The sequence below is a fragment of the Papilio machaon genome, chromosome W, assembly GCF_912999745.1.
Source record: "Papilio machaon chromosome W, ilPapMach1.1, whole genome shotgun sequence".
Classification (NCBI taxonomy): Eukaryota; Metazoa; Arthropoda; class Insecta; order Lepidoptera; family Papilionidae; genus Papilio; species Papilio machaon.
This window is the reverse complement of record NC_060015.1, coordinates 673,528-691,974: the sequence shown is the minus strand read 5'-3', so window position 1 is coordinate 691,974 and position 18,447 is coordinate 673,528. Positions and strand designations below refer to the sequence as shown.

At 37.9% G+C, this 18,447-nt stretch overlaps 2 protein-coding genes across 2 annotated transcripts; one reads left to right on the top strand and one right to left on the bottom strand.

Moving 5' to 3' along the window:
* Positions 1–5,775: 5,775 nt before the first annotated feature.
* LOC123723181 lies at positions 5,776–7,475 on the bottom strand. Its single transcript, XM_045685743.1, has one exon. The coding sequence runs from the start codon at positions 7,448–7,450 to the stop codon at positions 6,026–6,028; it is 1,425 nt and encodes a 474-aa protein (XP_045541699.1). The 5' UTR covers positions 7,451–7,475; the 3' UTR covers positions 5,776–6,025.
* Positions 7,476–11,974: 4,499 nt separating this feature from the next.
* LOC123723324 lies at positions 11,975–12,862 on the top strand. Its single transcript, XM_045685905.1, has one exon. The coding sequence runs from the start codon at positions 11,975–11,977 to the stop codon at positions 12,860–12,862; it is 888 nt and encodes a 295-aa protein (XP_045541861.1).
* The last annotated feature ends 5,585 nt before the right edge of the window (positions 12,863–18,447 follow it).

The following is an 18,447-nucleotide window of genomic DNA, read 5'->3' as shown; positions in this document are numbered from 1 at the left end:
AGTATCAAATATTTAAAAACACAGCATATACCAGAATTAAAAACTCATTTTGAAATCTGTTGAAAATAGTATAAAAAATGTGAATTGTTTCATTTATATAAATTATACATACTATAATTTATTTCTCCTAAATTCAGGGTAATTTTTACAACAAGATGGTGGTATTATTTTTACGGGTAATAACCAACCAATTTGAAAAGAAGTTTAATATGGCCGCTTGTTTCCCAGATCTACAGTATATTATTTGACACAAATGACATCTGCGTTTGGGCGCATAATGTTCGAAAAATACAATTTATTTTAGCTGATTATACCCGTATTTTAACATATTAGTTATTACAAAGACTGTAAAGAACAACTAGTTTGTGTTTTTTTTTCCTTATTTTTTATGAATACATGTGAATAAGTGCGTAGTTTCAGTACTTACGATTGAAAGGTTATGTTTTTCTCTTTTCGCTGACTACGGCTTTTACAACCAACAATACAGCAGTATACCATGTTTTATACACTTGATCTCACTAAAACTGTAATATCAAAATATTTTTGCACAATTACAGCCACTAAGTACTCACAATTTTCGAAAAATAGCACGAATGTCAAACTTTGTTAGGGACAACCTAGGTTGTTTGTAGGGGACAACCTTTGTTCCAAACAAACCCCAAAGCCTGGTACGCAGAAAGGGACAGAAGATAGTTATCCCTGTCTTTGTCACGTCACAGGAATTGGGTATAACTGTATCTCTCTCACTCACGGTATTATTATTACCGTGTCATAGACTTGTTAGAGAGTGATTGAGAGAAAAGATAAATCGTTTGAGAGTTAATACTTTTTTTGAAATAAATATTTCAATGTCGGAATCGAAAGTTACTAATCGATTTTCCTTTTTTTCCGAAATAATTATGGCAATCATGCACTTAGACGTTTCAAATTTTTTGTATAGGTAGAGAATGATTAGGCAGTGATTAAGAGAAAAGAGAAATCGTTTGAAAGTAGATACTTTTCCTGAAATAAATATTTCAATTTCGGAATCGTAAGTAACAAATCGATTTTCAAAAACTTACAAATCTCAAAAATTGAAATATTTATTTCAGAAAAAGTATTAACTCTCAAACGATTTCTCTTTTCTTTAAATCAATCTATAACCATTCTCTACCTACACAATAAATTTGAATCGTTTATCCTCATGATTGCCATATTTAATTCGGAAAAAAGGACAATCGATTTGTTAATTTCGATTCCGAAATTGAAACATTTATTTCAGAAAAAGTATTGGTTGAAATATACATTATTGACGGTCGAGTTGGCGATTGTAGCTTTTATGGCGAACACAATTATATCTAAGGACTTACTATTCAAAGTTAAAAGTTGCGGAGACTGGTAGTTTTTAATAAATAAAATCGTACTTAGGTTAGTTATTTTCACTACTTTTGACGTAAGTTTGACAGTTTTATTTTATAAGTGGTCAAAAGTTTGTATTTTATACAGCCATAAGTCATGTATGCTACTAAAATAAATTAAAAAAAAATAACAAAAAAAAAACATATGAAATAGGCAGAATTTGATTCCCTAACAAAAGAAATTTGCAACGTCTCCGGCGCTATGGGATGAGCAGCCCCTCCGCGCCTCCGGCTTTTCATAAACACTCTAGGGGTAGGGCAGAAAGTACCACGTGGTGTCGGGGTTGACTGATTCGGTTCTGTGACTCATATCCAACCTTACAATACAAATTTACAAAGAATTTAATACCACAATGACGCCACGCAACTGAAAAACCGTTAATAGATAATGCCAAAGAGTATGTAAACATTTCGCTAGTATACTATGAGATGGTTACATACTCTTTGCTACTTCGTAGTTTTGCGTTCCGTGTCTTCAAAATTATGAAATAATTAAACAATATAAATGTCAGATTTTTATTATTTTTAATCAATTTAAGATACATTTCGCAATAAAAATTAAAATAAATAATACGTTTGGTTTAAAAAACTTTAATCGAATTAAATAGAGTATTTTTTTTAATTTATTTTGGTAGCATACATGACTTACGGCTGTATAAAATAAAAACCTTTGACCACTTATAAAATAAAACTGTCAAAGTTACATCAAAAGTAGTGAAAATAACTAACCTAAGTACGATTTTATTTAATAAAAACTCCTCTCTCCGCAACTTTAAACTTTGGATAGTAAGTCCTTAGATATAATTGTGTTCGCCATAAAAGCTACAATCGCCAACTCGACCGTCAATAATGTATATTTTAGCCAAAGTATTAACTCTCAAACGATTTCTCTTTTCTCTCAATTACTCTCTAAGCATTCTCTACCTACACAATAAATTTGAAACGTCTTAGTGCATGATTGCCATATTTATTTCGGAGTAAAGGAAAACCGATCTGTAACTTTCGATTCCGAAATTGAAATATTTATTCAAGAAAAAGTATTAACTCTCAAACGATTTCTCTTTTCTCTCAATCACTCTCTAAGCATTCTCTACCTACACAATAAATTTGAAACGTCTTAGTGCATGATTGCCATATTTAATTCGAAATAAAAGGAAAATAGATTTGTAACTTTCGATTCCGACATTGAAATATTTATTTCAAAAAAAGTATTAACTCTCGAACGATTTCTGTTTTCTCTCAATCACTCTATTACCATTGCCTACCTACACCATAAATTTGAAACGTCCAAGTGCATGATTGCCATATTTAATTCGGAAAAAAAGGAAAATCGATTTGTAACTTTCGATTCCGACATTGAAATATATATTTCAGAAAAAGTATTAACTCTCAAACGATTTCTCTTTTTCTCAATCACTCTCTTACCATTCTCTACCTACACAATAAATTTGAAACGTCCAAGTGCATGATTGCCATATTTAATTCGGAAAAAAAGAAAAATCGATTTGTAACTTTCGATTCCCAGAATTAAAATATTTATTACAGAAAAAGTAAAAACTCTCAAACGATATTTCTTTTCTCTTAATGTCTCTCAAACGACTCTTTAACGATTCGCATTGAAAAAAATAAAAAAAAGTAAAGTGAGGGGGCCAACTTCACGGAGGTGTGAAGTTTTTATTTTATTGACCACAGACAACATAAAGTATAATTATAACAGATAACATAAGAGTGATGATAATCTATTTTTAATTTGCATACATAAAAAATCAACAACTATCAATTTTTAAATTCAATTATAATGATATTTAAATCTAAACTGATTGCTTATTATATTCATTAATTAAAATTATAATTGTTGAAAATCATTTAGTTTATACTAAACTTTGGGAACTTAATGGCCATTTTTATATTTAGAAAACATTGATAGAACTGACTAAAATATAGCTGACATTTTTTAGTTATTAATTCATGCAAAGGGGCTTAACTAAAAAATTACTTTTCCCAAGATTTAGCTATTTTTCAAAAACATAATTTTATGAATTATAGCAAGAGTCAGTTTAGTTGACAAAAGCTTATCTTGACTTCTCTATAATGTTTATTATAAGTAAGAGTTATATTCATGTAGGTATATGTATACCAACATGTAAATTCTTAACTAACCATTTGTGAATCTTTTATCAGTGTCATAAAGTCTATGATCGGTTGTGTGTGTTAACTGATCTGCGCAGTGGCGGGAACTGCCCTAGGGAGTGCCCTAGGGTAGTTGTAATAAATAATACATTATTCAATATTTATCTCCGTAAGGCTACTTATGAACTAAGTATTTCTGTATGTACGCGTCATTACTCACTTATCTTCCAGATAATCGATACCTATAAAATTAAAACCAGTTATTACATATTAGAATCATCAGTGAAAGTCTGTCTAGTTTTTCTGTGTCAAATCAAGGTGTAGTACCGAGATAATTGTCAACAATAAACATAGAATTAATGCACCGAACCCGCTTAAAATTAATTAATGATTCAGTTGAGTCCCATATTCAGTCCGGAAAGGACTCTCTGGAAGCTCTCAATAGTTTGTTCGAAAACAAAATCAGTTTAGAAGATGCCCGTGTTATTGCAAACAAATTAAAAATTACTCAATGAACGTTTTGTGTCTGAAATGTACAACTATTACAAGTTAGTCCAAGAACCGTCAGCAGACAAAATAGCCCAGTATACTATTATTCAAACGCAAGCTGAGGAGCTTATTGCAGAAATGGAAATTAAATCACTCACGTCACCAAGACCAAGCACTTCATCTTCTGTAGATAATATTAGTGTTTCGACAAGATTGCCCCGCATGGAGTTGACTAGATTTGATGGTGATGTTCTCAAATGGCATCAGTTTTGGGACAAGTTCTCGTCAAATGTGGATAATAGAAAAATAAACGACGTAGACAAGCTCCTATATTTACAATCTGTATTAGGCGGCGAAGCCAAGCAAGCAATCGATGGTCTCGATACGACTAGTAAAAATTACAAAATAGCTGTAGACACGTTAAAAGAGCGTTATGGAAAAACTAGTACAATCATCGACGCACACTATGTTGCATTGTACAGAATTCAGACGGCAAGCGTTTCCATTAAAGAATTTCACAGTGTGCTTAGCAAGATAGAGCGACATCTACGTGTTCTACAATCTTTAGGCGAGGACATCAATCACAATCACCTTCGCGTGATGATAATGGAGAAATTCCCTGAAGATTTGATTTACGAGTTGCGTCTAAAATTAGAATCTGAAAACAAGACTAAAGATAACATAAGGAAAAATTTAGAATACATTATATCGGCGAGAGAAACATCCAATCGGCTCAAGAAAGATACTACAAAATCAACTAAACATGAAGAAAACTTTACAGTTGAATCGCTTCAAGTTAGATCGGAAAATCTGACTTACCGAAAATTACCACAAAAACAACAATTTATAAAAGGCAGATTTAATAGTAAAGATAATTTCGATAGCATAAGACCAGAAATTAATAAATTCAGAAAAAGAAAACACGAAGATAATAAATCAGGTCGATTTCAAGAGAATACATACAAGAGAAATAAACTCTGTTGTGTCTTCTGCGATAAAGATCATTATAAAGATTCCAACGTAAGGACGATAGAAGACAGGAAAGCAAAATTGAAAGACAAATGCTTTAATTGTTTCGGAGAGGGCCATAGAGCAAATATCTGTAAGTACAAAAGAAAATGTCGACATTGCGGTATAAATGGATTACACAATCGTGCACTGTGTCCTAAAAAAAGTAAATGAACAAAAGGTTGCCACAAAATCATTCCATACAGCCTCAAATCAATCTGAAACAGTAATGCAGACAGCTGTTGTACACATATATAAGACCGGCGATAACACTAAACTCGTCAATTGTAGGATACTCCTTGACTGTGGCCAAAGAGCTCGGTTTATCTACAATAGAAGAGAATCATCTGTCAGTATTCGTGTTTGGGTCGCGAACCCCAAAAAAGTATATAAGCCCTGTTGTTAGATTTGGTATGGTCACACGAAGGAATAAAAACTGGACAATTCAAGCGACCGTTGTGCCGTTTATTACAGAAAGAATTCCGTGTCCAGTTGGCAATATACATAATGCAAACGATTTTCTCGGCAAAGACAAAATATTGGCAGATGATGGCTCGAGAAAAGAAAATTGACATTCTCCTTGGGAATGAATATTACTACTCTTTCATGCTTAATCACAAGATTGAAGCAGAAAAGAATCTCTTCTTAGTTGATAGTGTTTTTGGATGGATATGGTCAGGACGATGTCCATTGCGTCAAAATGAGCACTACGAACTATCTGTCCTAACTTATTTTCAATCTAGTAATGTTGTAAAAGTTAGTGAGTTTTATACGGAATAAAACAAATTTTTGCCAGAGAGGGAAGAGACGTATAATGCGAGTTGATCGATAACAGCGAACAGAATGACGTAGTTAAAAATTAATTTGGATTAACAAAATTCTTAATTCTAGACGGTAATCCTAAAATTACGCCGTTGCTCGTCGTAAAATGGTAGGCGTTGTGAAACGGCGAATTGGCGCGAACATGCCCCCGGGCGTTGAAGGCTCGTCCTTCAACAAAACTAGATGTCGTCTTGAGGCAGCGGGCAGATCTTGCTAAAAGCGCGGCGTACGACTCCTGTCGCAGTCCGTACGTCAGCCACACGGGATACTCCGTCCGCTCCGGGATGGACTGCCACGACTCGACCCAGCCGCCATTTCAGCGGCGGTAGATTATCCTCCTTCAGGATGACGAGGACACCTTCCTGTAAAGGGTTGAGATCAGAGCGCCATTTCGTCCTCAACTGAAGTTCCGATATGTACTCCTTGCTCCATCTGCGCCAAAAGTGTTGGCGGAGTTGCTCCAAATGTTGGTATCGGCTCAGTGTTCCTGTGACGTGTTGCTCGTAGCAGTCAGTCGGCAGCGCGGTGAGTGGGCGGCCGATGAGGAAGTGTCCCGGCGTCAATGGAAGCAGGTCGCTAGGATCTGCTGAGAGCGGCGTTAGCGGACGTGAGTTGAGAACTGCCTCAATTTGGACCAGCACAGTGTTTAATTCCTCGTATGTGAGGTTACAATTACCAAGAATTCGTTTAAGATGGAATTTTACAGATTTAACGCCTGCCTCCCATAGACCACCGAAATGAGGGGCGTGAGGAGGTAGAAAATGAAAATCAATACCTTCAGGAGCTAGGTCACCAGGCAGCGAATTGTTACAACTTTTAATAAAACGACCGATTTCATTATACGCACCTACGAATGAGGTCCCGTTATCGGAATAAATGTGTTTAGGTTTGCCGCGACGTGACATAAATCGACGAAGAGCCGACATAAAATTATTACTTGTCAAATCACCTACTAACTCAATGTGCATGGCCTTAGTAGCGAAACACACGAAAACAATAATATAAACTTTGACAAGTTTACAGCCGCGTCCTTGTCGACTGGCTGACATGATAGGTCCGGCGTAGTCGATGCCAACGGTCTCGAAGGGATAGCCACTCGCGGTCACACGTCGCTGCGGCAGGTTACCCATGATAGGATTCACTACCTTTCCCTTAAATCGACAACACAAATGACAATTACGAAAAGTTCGTTTAGCTAAATTTAGACCACCGATTGGCCAGTAAGTTTCTCTAATTGAAGTCAATAATAAACGAGGGCCAGCATGTAAAAGTTTAACATGCATATATTTAAAAAGTATTTTTGTTAAATGATGAGTGGACTGTAATAAAATAGGATGTTTCTTTTCATAAGAAAACAATGAATTATCTAAGCGACCGCCGACACGCATTACTTTGTTATTGTCTAAAAACGGATTAAATTTTAACAGATGATTCTTTGCGGGCAAGCGCTTATTCTGCAATAAAATATTGTGTTCATTAAATGACTCGATTTGCGATAATTTTAATAAAACAATTAAAGAATTTTGAAGTTCTTCATTGGTCAGGAATTGTGTTGGTGGACGCTGTTTTTTACAAATATTAATGAATCTTAATACATACGCCATAGTGCGTTGTAATCTTATAAAATTAGAAAAACGTTCGAAATTAATTAAAGATCTATTAGAGTAATTATTAATTAAAGTAATTTCAGTACGCGTTTCAGGTAAACGTTCATTTGGCGTTACATTTTTCGGCCAAGAAGAAATATCATTCTTCAGGAACTGAGGGCCTGACCACCACATGTCGAGATCGCGTATCTTTTCAATAGTGACACCGCGTGAGACATAATCTGCCGGGTTCAATTCAGTGGGAACATGACGCCAAACGTGTGAGCTAGTTTTATCTAGTATCTCGGCTACGCGGTTACGCACAAACGGTTGTAATTTACTCGGCAACATTCTTAACCAGCCTAAGACGATAGTGGAGTCTGTCCAAAAAGTTACTGATCTTACTTGCACTCGTAGAGAACGTAACACCTTTTCGTATAAGCGCACTCCGACGAGCGCAGCGCACAGCTCGAGTCTCGGGATCGTGGTGGGCTTTATAGGCGCCACACGACTTTTTGCTGAAAGCAACCGCACCAAAACAACATTATTACTTGAACTACGAACGTATAAACAAGCGCCGTAGGCAGATTGCGATGCGTCACAAAAAATATGCAAATCAATCGAGTCGTAACTATTGCAAAGTACAAGACGAGGAATACGCAAAGAACTTAACAAAGGCAAGCTGTCTGCAATTATTTGCCACGATTTAATAATTTCTATAGGCAGTAGGTCGTCCCACGAAAGTTTAAGAAGCCATAATTTTTGCATTAATATTTTCATGGAAATAATGCAGGGAGCTAAGAGACCAAGCGGGTCGAATATTTGTGCAATGACTGAAAGTAGTCCTCGCTTAGTTAATTTATTTAATTTAATATTTTGTGTAGAAAAATGCAAATCATCTGATTCGATAAGCCAACTGAGACCTAATGTTTTACAAGGCTCCGTGGACCCAATGTTTAAATTTAATGAGGGGTCATCGGACTTTAAAATCACTCGAGGTTCATTCGATTTACATTTGCGGAGATGCATACCTGCGGACGCGAGCTCCTTTGACACTTTGTCACGTATGTCCAGCACTTCCTGAATAGAATCGCCACCGGTTAATAAATCGTCAACATAGAAATCGTGCATGATGACTTCGGATATATTCGCGTCATTGCACTCTATACCGATTTGTTTTAAGCACCTAGTGGCGAGGTAGGGGGCGCTGGCGGTACCATACGTGACCGTGTTCAACTCGTACGTCCGCAGAGGCTCGGATGGATCTTCTCTCCAGACAATTCTTTGCAGATGTCGATCATCAGGATGTACAACGATCTGTCGATACATCTTCTCGACATCTGCGGATATCACGTACTTGTAAAGTCGGAATCTAATGAGAATTGACAGGAGATCATCTTGAACGATAGGTCCTACTAATTGAAGGTCATTAAATGAAATACCTGAAGTAGTTGGACTGCTCGCGTTGAAAACAACTCTGAGTTTGGTTGTTGAGCTACTCTGACGAATGACTCCGTGATGTGGAATATAGTAAGCTTGTTTCTGTGAATCAAATGAACATTCGGACATATGACCTAATGATAGGTACTCAGACATAAACTCAATATAATTATTTTTAAATTCGGATTGCCCTTTGAATTTTCTCTCTAGAGAAAGTAAACAATGCTTGGCGCGCTGCAGCGAGCCGCCTAATACATCAGGTGACTGCGTCAGTGGCAACCTGACACAGAACCGACCGTCTGCCTGACGAGATGTATTTTTGATAAAATGTTCTTCGCACATTTTCTCTTCTTCGGAGAAAGATGAAGACTGAGGGCTGACCTCCTCGAGGCGCCAAAACCGCGTTAACAGGGTTTGAATGTCATCACTGGAATCATTGCACGAAGAAACATTATTATTTGATTTTACCGACACGAAATAAGACTTAAAGTCAGAAGTCGAGCGCGCTTGGCCACTATTACACAAAGGGCCTGAAACTAGCCACCCTAGACTAGATTGAAATAGCACGGGTTTCCCGGCTCCTAAACTAATTTTACGTAGCCCTAATAAATCCCAGAAAACATCCGCACCAATAATTAAATCCACCGAAGATGGAGTGTGGAAGTTGGGATCCGCTAAACAAAGGTTGCTAGGTAAATTTAAGTCTTTTAAAACTATTTGCTGACTGGGCACATCGTCAGTTATATTCGGCAAAACAAAACAGAAAATCTTTGTCGAAAAGTTTTCATTTAACGACTTAATGGGTAAACAACACATTTCGCCTATATGCGATTTTGAATTATTAATACCCAAAATTGACTCGTTTACCTTAATTGTAGGTAAATTTAACGATTGTTTTAATCGTTCACTAATAAGGCATGAAGTGCTGCCGCTGTCGAGCACAGCGCGGGCGAGACGCTCGCCGCCGCGGTTGTCAATTATTTTTATAAGGGAAGTGGCTAAGAGTACCTGCGTTCTGTTGGGCAAGTAGGTTGAAAGTTGAGCAGACAACGTGACATTACCAGAGGGCTCGTCACTGCTTTGTGTCGGGTTTGCGGGAGAAAGTGCGGAGCGGTCCTCAGTGTTAGAACATACATTAGTTGTTGGCTTATACTTCAGATCTGGAATGTGAATTAGAACATTATGTCGCTTTTTACATATTTTGCAACCGTTAGTTCTGCAATTGTTTGCATAGTGACCTGAACGTAAACAATTGAAACAAACCTTTAATTTGGGTAAAAGTTCCAAACGCTGTTCGTAATTAAGTTCTAAAAACTTGGGACAATTGCTTAATTTATGTTCGCATTTGCAATTAGGACATAACTGTAACGAAGGCTTCTCATTATTTTGAATTTTTGGACATTGTGCAATCGACACCATACTCTTAATATTGCTTGTCCTCTTTTGTGCAGGTTGAGAACAACGAGATAGTTCTAAAGTTTCTAAAAGGTCTGCACGATTTCGTAGAAATGTTAGAAATAATTGAAAAGAAATGGCAGTGTGACAGTCCAACCTACCTTTATATTCCTCCCACTCACGATACGTTTTTGAATCTAATTTATGACTAATTATGTATATTAATAACGTATCCCAGTAACTCACAGGTTCTCCTAACGATTCTAAAGCCCTAATATTTTTATTTATCGTATCAATTGTACGTTTTAAAATATAATTCGACTCTTTTGTAATTGTCTCGATATTAAATATTGCAGCAACATGATTCTGTATTAATAGCCTTTTGTTATCAAACCGGTCGCATAATAAATTCCAAGCAATTAAGTAATTACCGGCTGAAAATTCAATAGATTGAATAACTACAGCAGCTGTCCCTTCGAGCGACGCGCGAAGATAATGAAACTTATTTATATTATCTATACAATCGTTCGAGTGTATTAAGCTACAAAAAGTGTCTCTAAACTCAAGCCAATTTTCATATGAACCACTAAACTTAGGTAGCTGTATAGTAGGCAATTTAACGATATTATCGTTGCGCTGTGAACTACTGCAACTTAGTGTGCTTTTGTTTTGCTCACTATTGTCATGACGCATTATTAAGTCTTGCGCCTTTGCAACAATTTTAAAATAAATTGACTCGAAATCGGTACGTTCGCTAATTTGACTGTCAATATCGTCGGCTAAACACTCTAAACGTAGTTGGACCTCATCGTAGTTTGTATATAAAATATCAATTTTACTTACGCGGGTCTTCAATTCGCTAACCTGGGACGAAGTTAAAGGCTCCTTTAAATCGCTGATGTAATTACTAAATACAGTTAGGCGACCTTTATAACTCGCTCGCTTTTTAATTAATTCCCTCTCCTCGGTCATTGTATATGGAAAAAGGCAAAAATCTGAAAATTTACAAAAATAATCTTAAAGTAAACTAAACAACACTACACAAATGATCAAAATACTAATACACTTCCATTAAACACTGTGCGGTGCTGAGTATGTTTGTCCGTTTCTTTGTTCTCAAGATGTCCTTCACACGACCTCCGGACGAACTAATGTCTTCTTCAAGATCTTCGTAAAATCCGTAGAAATCGACGAAATTATTAACTCCACTGGTTATTAACAATATATAATTTGGCTCGAAGCTGACCATGTAAAAGTTAGTGAGTTTTATACGGAATAAAACAAATTTTTGCCAGAGAGGGAAGAGACGTATAATGCGAGTTGATCGATAACAGCGAACAGAATGACGTAGTTAAAAATTAATTTGGATTAACAAAATTCTTAATTCTAGACGGTAATCCTAAAATTACGCCGTTGCTCGTCGTAAAATGGTAGGCGTTGTGAAACGGCGAATTGGCGCGAACAAATGTTATACAAAGACACTTTTCTGAACCAGACCTACCTTTACGTAATGACGATATGAAACAACTTTGGGATCTCGAATCAATTGGTATTGTAGATTCTCCGAAATCCTCCAGAGATGAAGAAGCAATCACTTTAACACAATATGTCAATAATCGCTACTACGTTAAGTGGCCATGGGTGGAATACCCGTCCAATTCATAGGCTATGAACTTTGGATTAGCCTTTGGACGCCTTGCGAATTTAATGAAGAGGTTAGATAGTCAAGTGATCGAGACGTATGACAAAGTTCTCAAAGATCAATTAGATAAAGGCATAATAGAGACAATTGAGGATCTTTGGGTCGAGCTTGAACAACCAGTGTATTATATGCATCATCACTGCGTATTACGAGAAGGAAAGTCTACTGACCTGCGTATCGTTTACGATGCCTCGTCTAAAACGAGAGAAAAGGATAGTCTGAACGATTGCCTTTATAGGGGACCACTAATGCTTGAAGATCTAACCGGCTTATTGATCAGATTCCGAGAGAACAAAGTAGGAATTGTTGCAGACGTAGAAAAGACCTTTCTACAAATTGGCTTACAGCACCCGGATAGAGACGTTACTAGATTTTTATGGTACAAGGATTTGACAAAAGATATTTCCGTGAGCAATATTCAACATTATAGATTTTGTCGTGTTCCGTTCGGCGTCATATCAAGTCCCTTCTTGTTAAACGCCACAATAAAATATTATCTGTCCAATACTGTTAATGACCTTAGCAAAAGGATGTCAGAGGACATTTATGTGGACAACCTCGTTACTGGAGCAGAGTCCGTGGCCGAAGCGTACAATCTATACAAAACAGCAAGAGAGGTGTTTAAAGGTTTGTCCATGAATATCCGTGAATGGAATTCTAATTCTCATGAATTTTTGATGCGGGTGCCAAAGGAAGGTATTGAGTGGAACACGCAAGAGGACGTACTAAAACTAAAACCAAATTTTGAAATGGCAAAGAATTTAGAAACAAAAGGAGGAGTATTGAAAACAACAGCTTCAATCTACGACCCGTGCGGATTTGTAGCTCCTATGATATTACCGGCAAAACGTCTGCTACAAGATTTGTGGAAACTGTTATTGTTACGAGGATAAGTGGACTGTATGAAAGGGCCGGTTGTATCGCCTTCTTAAATCGCAATGAAAGTTCGGGTCAAGGCTAGTTCAGAAGAGTAGTCCGTTGCCGGTGGAGTCCGAGGTGGCGAGTGTCGTCGCCGTCGACCGCCGTTCGCTCGTTGGTGCCGCCGGTCGTGACGTCGGTCGTGACGTCGCGGTCGCCGGCGCCGCGTCGCAGCGAGTCTTGCCATGTCTCAACATGCTCCCCGGGTTGAAGTACTGAAGGTGTTGAAAGACTTCAAAAATCTGGAAGGGGACAGATGTTATTAAATGCCCTTCGAATGGTGCCTCTCCTTGTCTTCAGTTCAGCGACTCTAGCGGTGCCGTCGCTGCCAGGATAAAGCTGAATGACGCGTCCCAAGCACCAAAGCAATGGCGGGAGAGCTTTCTCCTTCACGAGGACGAGAGAACCAAGTTTCAACTCGGATTTTGAAGAATGCCACTTAAGCTTTTGTTGCAAAAGAGTTACATATTCATTACAGAAGCGCCTCCAAAAGTGCTGCTTCAAAAGCTCAATCCTCCTATATCGCTCCAGGCGGGTGATGCTGACATCAGGCACCTGTGGTTGCGGAACAGTCATAAGCGAGCGTCCAATTAAGAAGTGAGCAGGGGTTAGAGCGGAAAAATCTGTAGGATCAGTGGAAAAGGGAATGAGAGGGCGAGAATTTAAAACAGCTTCTATTTGAGTGAGTAAAGTCGCCATTTCCTCATAAGTAAGATGAGTGGTTTGCAGTAACCGCTTAAGATGATGCTTTGTAGAGCGCACGGCTCTTTCGGCGAGTCCGTTGAAATGAGGTGTATAGGCAGGCACAAATTTAAATTCAATGCCTTCCTGAGCCATGTGACCTTCAAGGTGACCTTCACAAATCTTGTAGCAGACGTTTTGCCGGTAATATCATAGTTTTTTATTTTCATTACCTACCTATAACTGTTATATTTCATATATCTATAGTTTAAACTACATAATGTAGTGAAAATAGGATAGTCTTACAAGTATCCTCGCAATGTTTTCCTTAATGTTAAAAACACTCGGTATTCAGTATAGATAGATACTATAGGAACATAGTCGTCGAAAACTCTTTGTACATAACAAAGTACGACTAAAATTCAATTCAGAAATTTCATTAGTTCAGATGTTTTTTCATTCATTCAATTTGTCACAACACTATTTATATTTCATCAAAAACTGACAACACAGTAAACGTCATCTAGCTTCGTCTAATTAAAAATCCGACTATACATGGCCGTTAACTGTTCCTACAACAGCACACCTACATGGCTGTTGTGAGATTAATTCTACTAATAATATTCATATAACAGCACACCTATATGGCCGTTAACTGTTCCTACAACAGCACACCTACATGGCTGTTGTGAGATTAATTCTACTAATAATATTCATATAACAGCTTACCTACACTTAAGAAACAGATCTAAACAGGCGAGAATTAACAGTAAAATAAATTACTACATGTGTTGAATTATTAGTTATTTATTTCACTAAATTATAATTGGGATCAAAACACTTAAAACAATGTTTTGTTTTTTTTTTTTAATATATATATTGTAAGATATTTGATGCAAAAGTATTTTAAAAGAATTAAACTAACAGCGAAATAATGAATTTAACTCTACTTCACAATAATCCTCGCTGTAGTATAAACTCAAACCGAACGTAAGTAAACAAAAATGTCAGACGTTCCGCAATGACGGATGGAAAGAGACTGCCTCGAGCAGCAGCGCACGCTTCCTTATAAAACCTTTTTTTTTATGTGGCTACCCTCAACAGTCCTAACACGGCTTCTCCTGACATGAGACCGTCCTCGGGCTCGTTCTTCCAGCATCTTCAACACTGGAATTCGTCTGTAACAATGGCATAGAGTCTTTCGATACCAGCTCGTTGGCAGGCGCTATGCGGGCGCGCTGCTCGTCGTCAGGCGCTGCACTGGCGCGCTGCTCGGCAACAGGTGCTGCATTGGCGCGCTGCTCGCGACAGGTGCTGCACTGGCGCGCTGCTCGCGACAGGCGCTGCACTGGCGCGCTGTGCGGCGACAGGCGCGGCTGTGGCGCGCTGCTTGTAGTCAGGCGCGGCTGTGGCGCGCTGCTTGTAGTCAGGCGCGGCTGTGGCGCGCTGCTTGTAGTCAGGCGCGGCTGTGGCGCGCTGCTTGTAGTCAGGCGCGGCTGTGGCGCGCTGCTTGTAGTCAGGCGCGGCTGTGGCGCGCTGCTTGTAGTCAGGCGCGGCTGTGGCGCGCTGCTTGTAGTCAGGCGCGGCTGTGGCGCGATGCTTGTAGTCAGGCGCGGCTGTGGCGCGATGCTTGTAGGCAGGCGCGGCTGTGGCGCGCTGCTTGCAGACAGGCGCTCTGCATGTAGACACGCGCAGCTGCGGCGCGGTGCACAACACAGCTACATAGTAGGACACAAGACCCGACCAAATCTGCATCTATATCAATAATGGTGTCCTCGGTTATTTGATCATAACTCTTTATGGTTTCAAAACATTCGTCACATGACCACGCGAGCCATGACATTAGTGGCAGCCCGCAGTATGCCAGATACTGAACGTCCCGCAGTCCGTTCAATGTCTTAATTCACAAGATCATGTAGGGCAAGCGTCCCGCAGTCCGTTGCCGATAGGAGCGTCCCGCAGTCCGTCCTCTACATGATATTAATGGCAGCCCGCAGTATGCCAGATGCTGAACGTCCCGCAGTCCGTTCACAATCTCACTTCTGCAGTTGGGTATCCCGCAGTCTACGCAACGCAGAGCATCTCGACAATACATGGACAAAACAAACTGAACTAATAAAGGGCATCAATGACTATTACGACATAATGACATACGTCTGACTCAGGTAATGGCTTAACACGCGCAGCGCAACCGACTAGCCTTACAAGTTTACTTTAAAATGAAAAAATCATGTTGGCATGTAACGTGTTAAATCTTGCCACGACTCGGCCTTACCTGACCCTCACTAATAAACTGATCGAGGTATTCAATTTCAGTCTTTAGTAAAGAACACATCTTTAAATTAATTGAAAAGTCTATTGTTGACTTATTTGGGATCAAAACTTGAAATATAAAAACATTGGTTCGATCTTACCGCAGTACAAATTGAATAGATCGCGTCCACAATCCTGTCTGCTGTGAAATACACAGACAGCGCGTGAGCCTCACTACTCACATATTCCCATGCAGAATACACGGCTTGTCCACGCTACCCTTGTTTCGTGAACACTGGTACGATTCTGATTTCGACTCAACTTACTGCGACTTACAACGATTATCACGGTAACGATCTGACATTTTTCTCTTTGCATTTATTTTCACGAAAATGCAAACACAAACACAGAGTGAGCAAAGTGGATAGAATCACGTGGATCCTATCCCACTTCTGATGTAAGATATTTGATGCAAAAGTATTTTAAAAGAATTAAACTAACAGCGAAATAATGAATTTAACTCTACTTCACAATAATCCTCGCTGTAGTATAAACTCAAACCGAACGTAAGTAAACAAAAATGTCAGACGTTCCGCAATGACGGATGGAAAGAGACTGCCTCGAGCAGCAGCGCACGCTTCCTTATAAAACCTTTTTTTTTATGTGGCTACCCTCAACAGTCCTAACAATATTTTAATAAGTTCTTTTTTTATATATAGGCCTGGTTTAAATGCATAATTACACTGTACTGGAAACTAAGAGATAAAATGAGAACAAAAAAAAAAAAAAAAAAACGGTTGTACTCAATTAATTGACAGACTTTCTAACAGACTTTACTTTTGTGCTCTGAATACTTCATCTTGGAGTAAGAGTCTATAATCACAACGTGTCCTGTACACAATTTATTACAACCTCGAATGTGCACTTTTGCGTCATCGATATTAAACATTAATACGACACATATGCATCAATATCAAAGAGTTCCTCTAACTAAAAGTATTTTGCCAATAACTCGCTTTGAGAACCACTTTAGTTTTTACTATTCTTAACGAATACTTAGCTTGAAATCATTATTATAATAACATCGAATAATACTCACGGTTGTTATCCGACATGGCGCGCAGATCTTAATAGCACTTCTGATATAAAATGAAATTCCAATTCTATATTCTTATAAGTTCTTTATTACTAATCAACTTCCTCGTCATTAAACATTGAACCAACTTAAACAATATACAATATCTTTTATTTTTAAAAACCTCCTTCTCCGACCACATGGACGCCAATCTCCACTGACGTTTCTTTTTTTTAAACTTTTGACAATCAACTTTTAAGCAATGACAATTAACAATTTCAGTCACATATTTTTTTTTGAAAACTTTTGACAAACAATTTATTAATCTAAGACACAATTAATCTAAGTTAATTTATAAATTATAATTACTAAGCCGAACATCTCAAAAATCACAACAATATAAATTACATGTCATACAAGTAAAAGCCATAATATCTATTATACAACAGTTTTGGTTGAATGAAAAAGTGCCAGAGGTATCAATGTGTAATTTGGAATAAATACCAGCAAAAGATATTTCTTTTAAACATAAACTAAAACATCATCATTAGGTGACTATACTCATTACACATGTACATTAAACTGTGACCTGTATCTTTACAAATTGGTTAAGGGTTAAAGATATTCATTTGTACCTTTAAGGCTATGATTTCCTAATAAGTAGTTATAGGTATAAAAATGGATTGAGCTCACCATGTTTCCTATGTTATAGTCATCGTCTGATAGTCATCAACATGATTTCTGGTTTCCTGCTTATTAAGGAGACTTACATGACAGGAGCATCGTTTCAAGTTCAGTTGCTATTTACTCACAATTCTTCAACCAAAAGTATTTCCTTGGAGTCGCTCAACATCTTTAAACATGTCTCTCATGTTTAGGGGTAACTAAAACCTGTACAACTGAGTTGAATATTACAACAATGCCAATCTTAAAGAAACAACTATATTAGATTGAGATAGAACCCACAAGGTCCTACCCCATTTCTGATTTACAATGAAATTCCAAAAGTATTCAAAAAATACAATCTAACAGCGGAACATCTTTAACAACTTCACAAAATTTTACACAAAAGCACATCTTCATGGCTTATTAAACTAATTATAAAATTGTTATATAGTAGCACATCTACATGGTTGTTGTAAGGTCTGTTCCTTGGTCTTGTTTGGTCTGTCTGTTCTGAAATTGTTCATATTAAAGGTCACCTACATGACTGTTAACTGTCTATACAATGGCACACCTACATGGCTGTTAACTGTCTGTCTAACAGCACATCTACATTGCTGATAACTGTCCCTCCAACAGTACACTTCCTTGGCTGTTAACTGTCTATACAACAGCACACTTACATTGTTTGCATCTTCCGTCTCAATCCAATCTGTGTCATCAAACTCTGGTTTATTTCTTTCAGTTGTATCTGATAGAACCTCCCCGGCACTACAAATATGACTTGTTACGATTTTTTCGTTCATCTTGTTTTCTTTAAAATATTGAGGCCATGCACTTGGTGCTTGTTTTAGAAAATGGGGTCCCATTAGCCAGATTTTTGTGTTA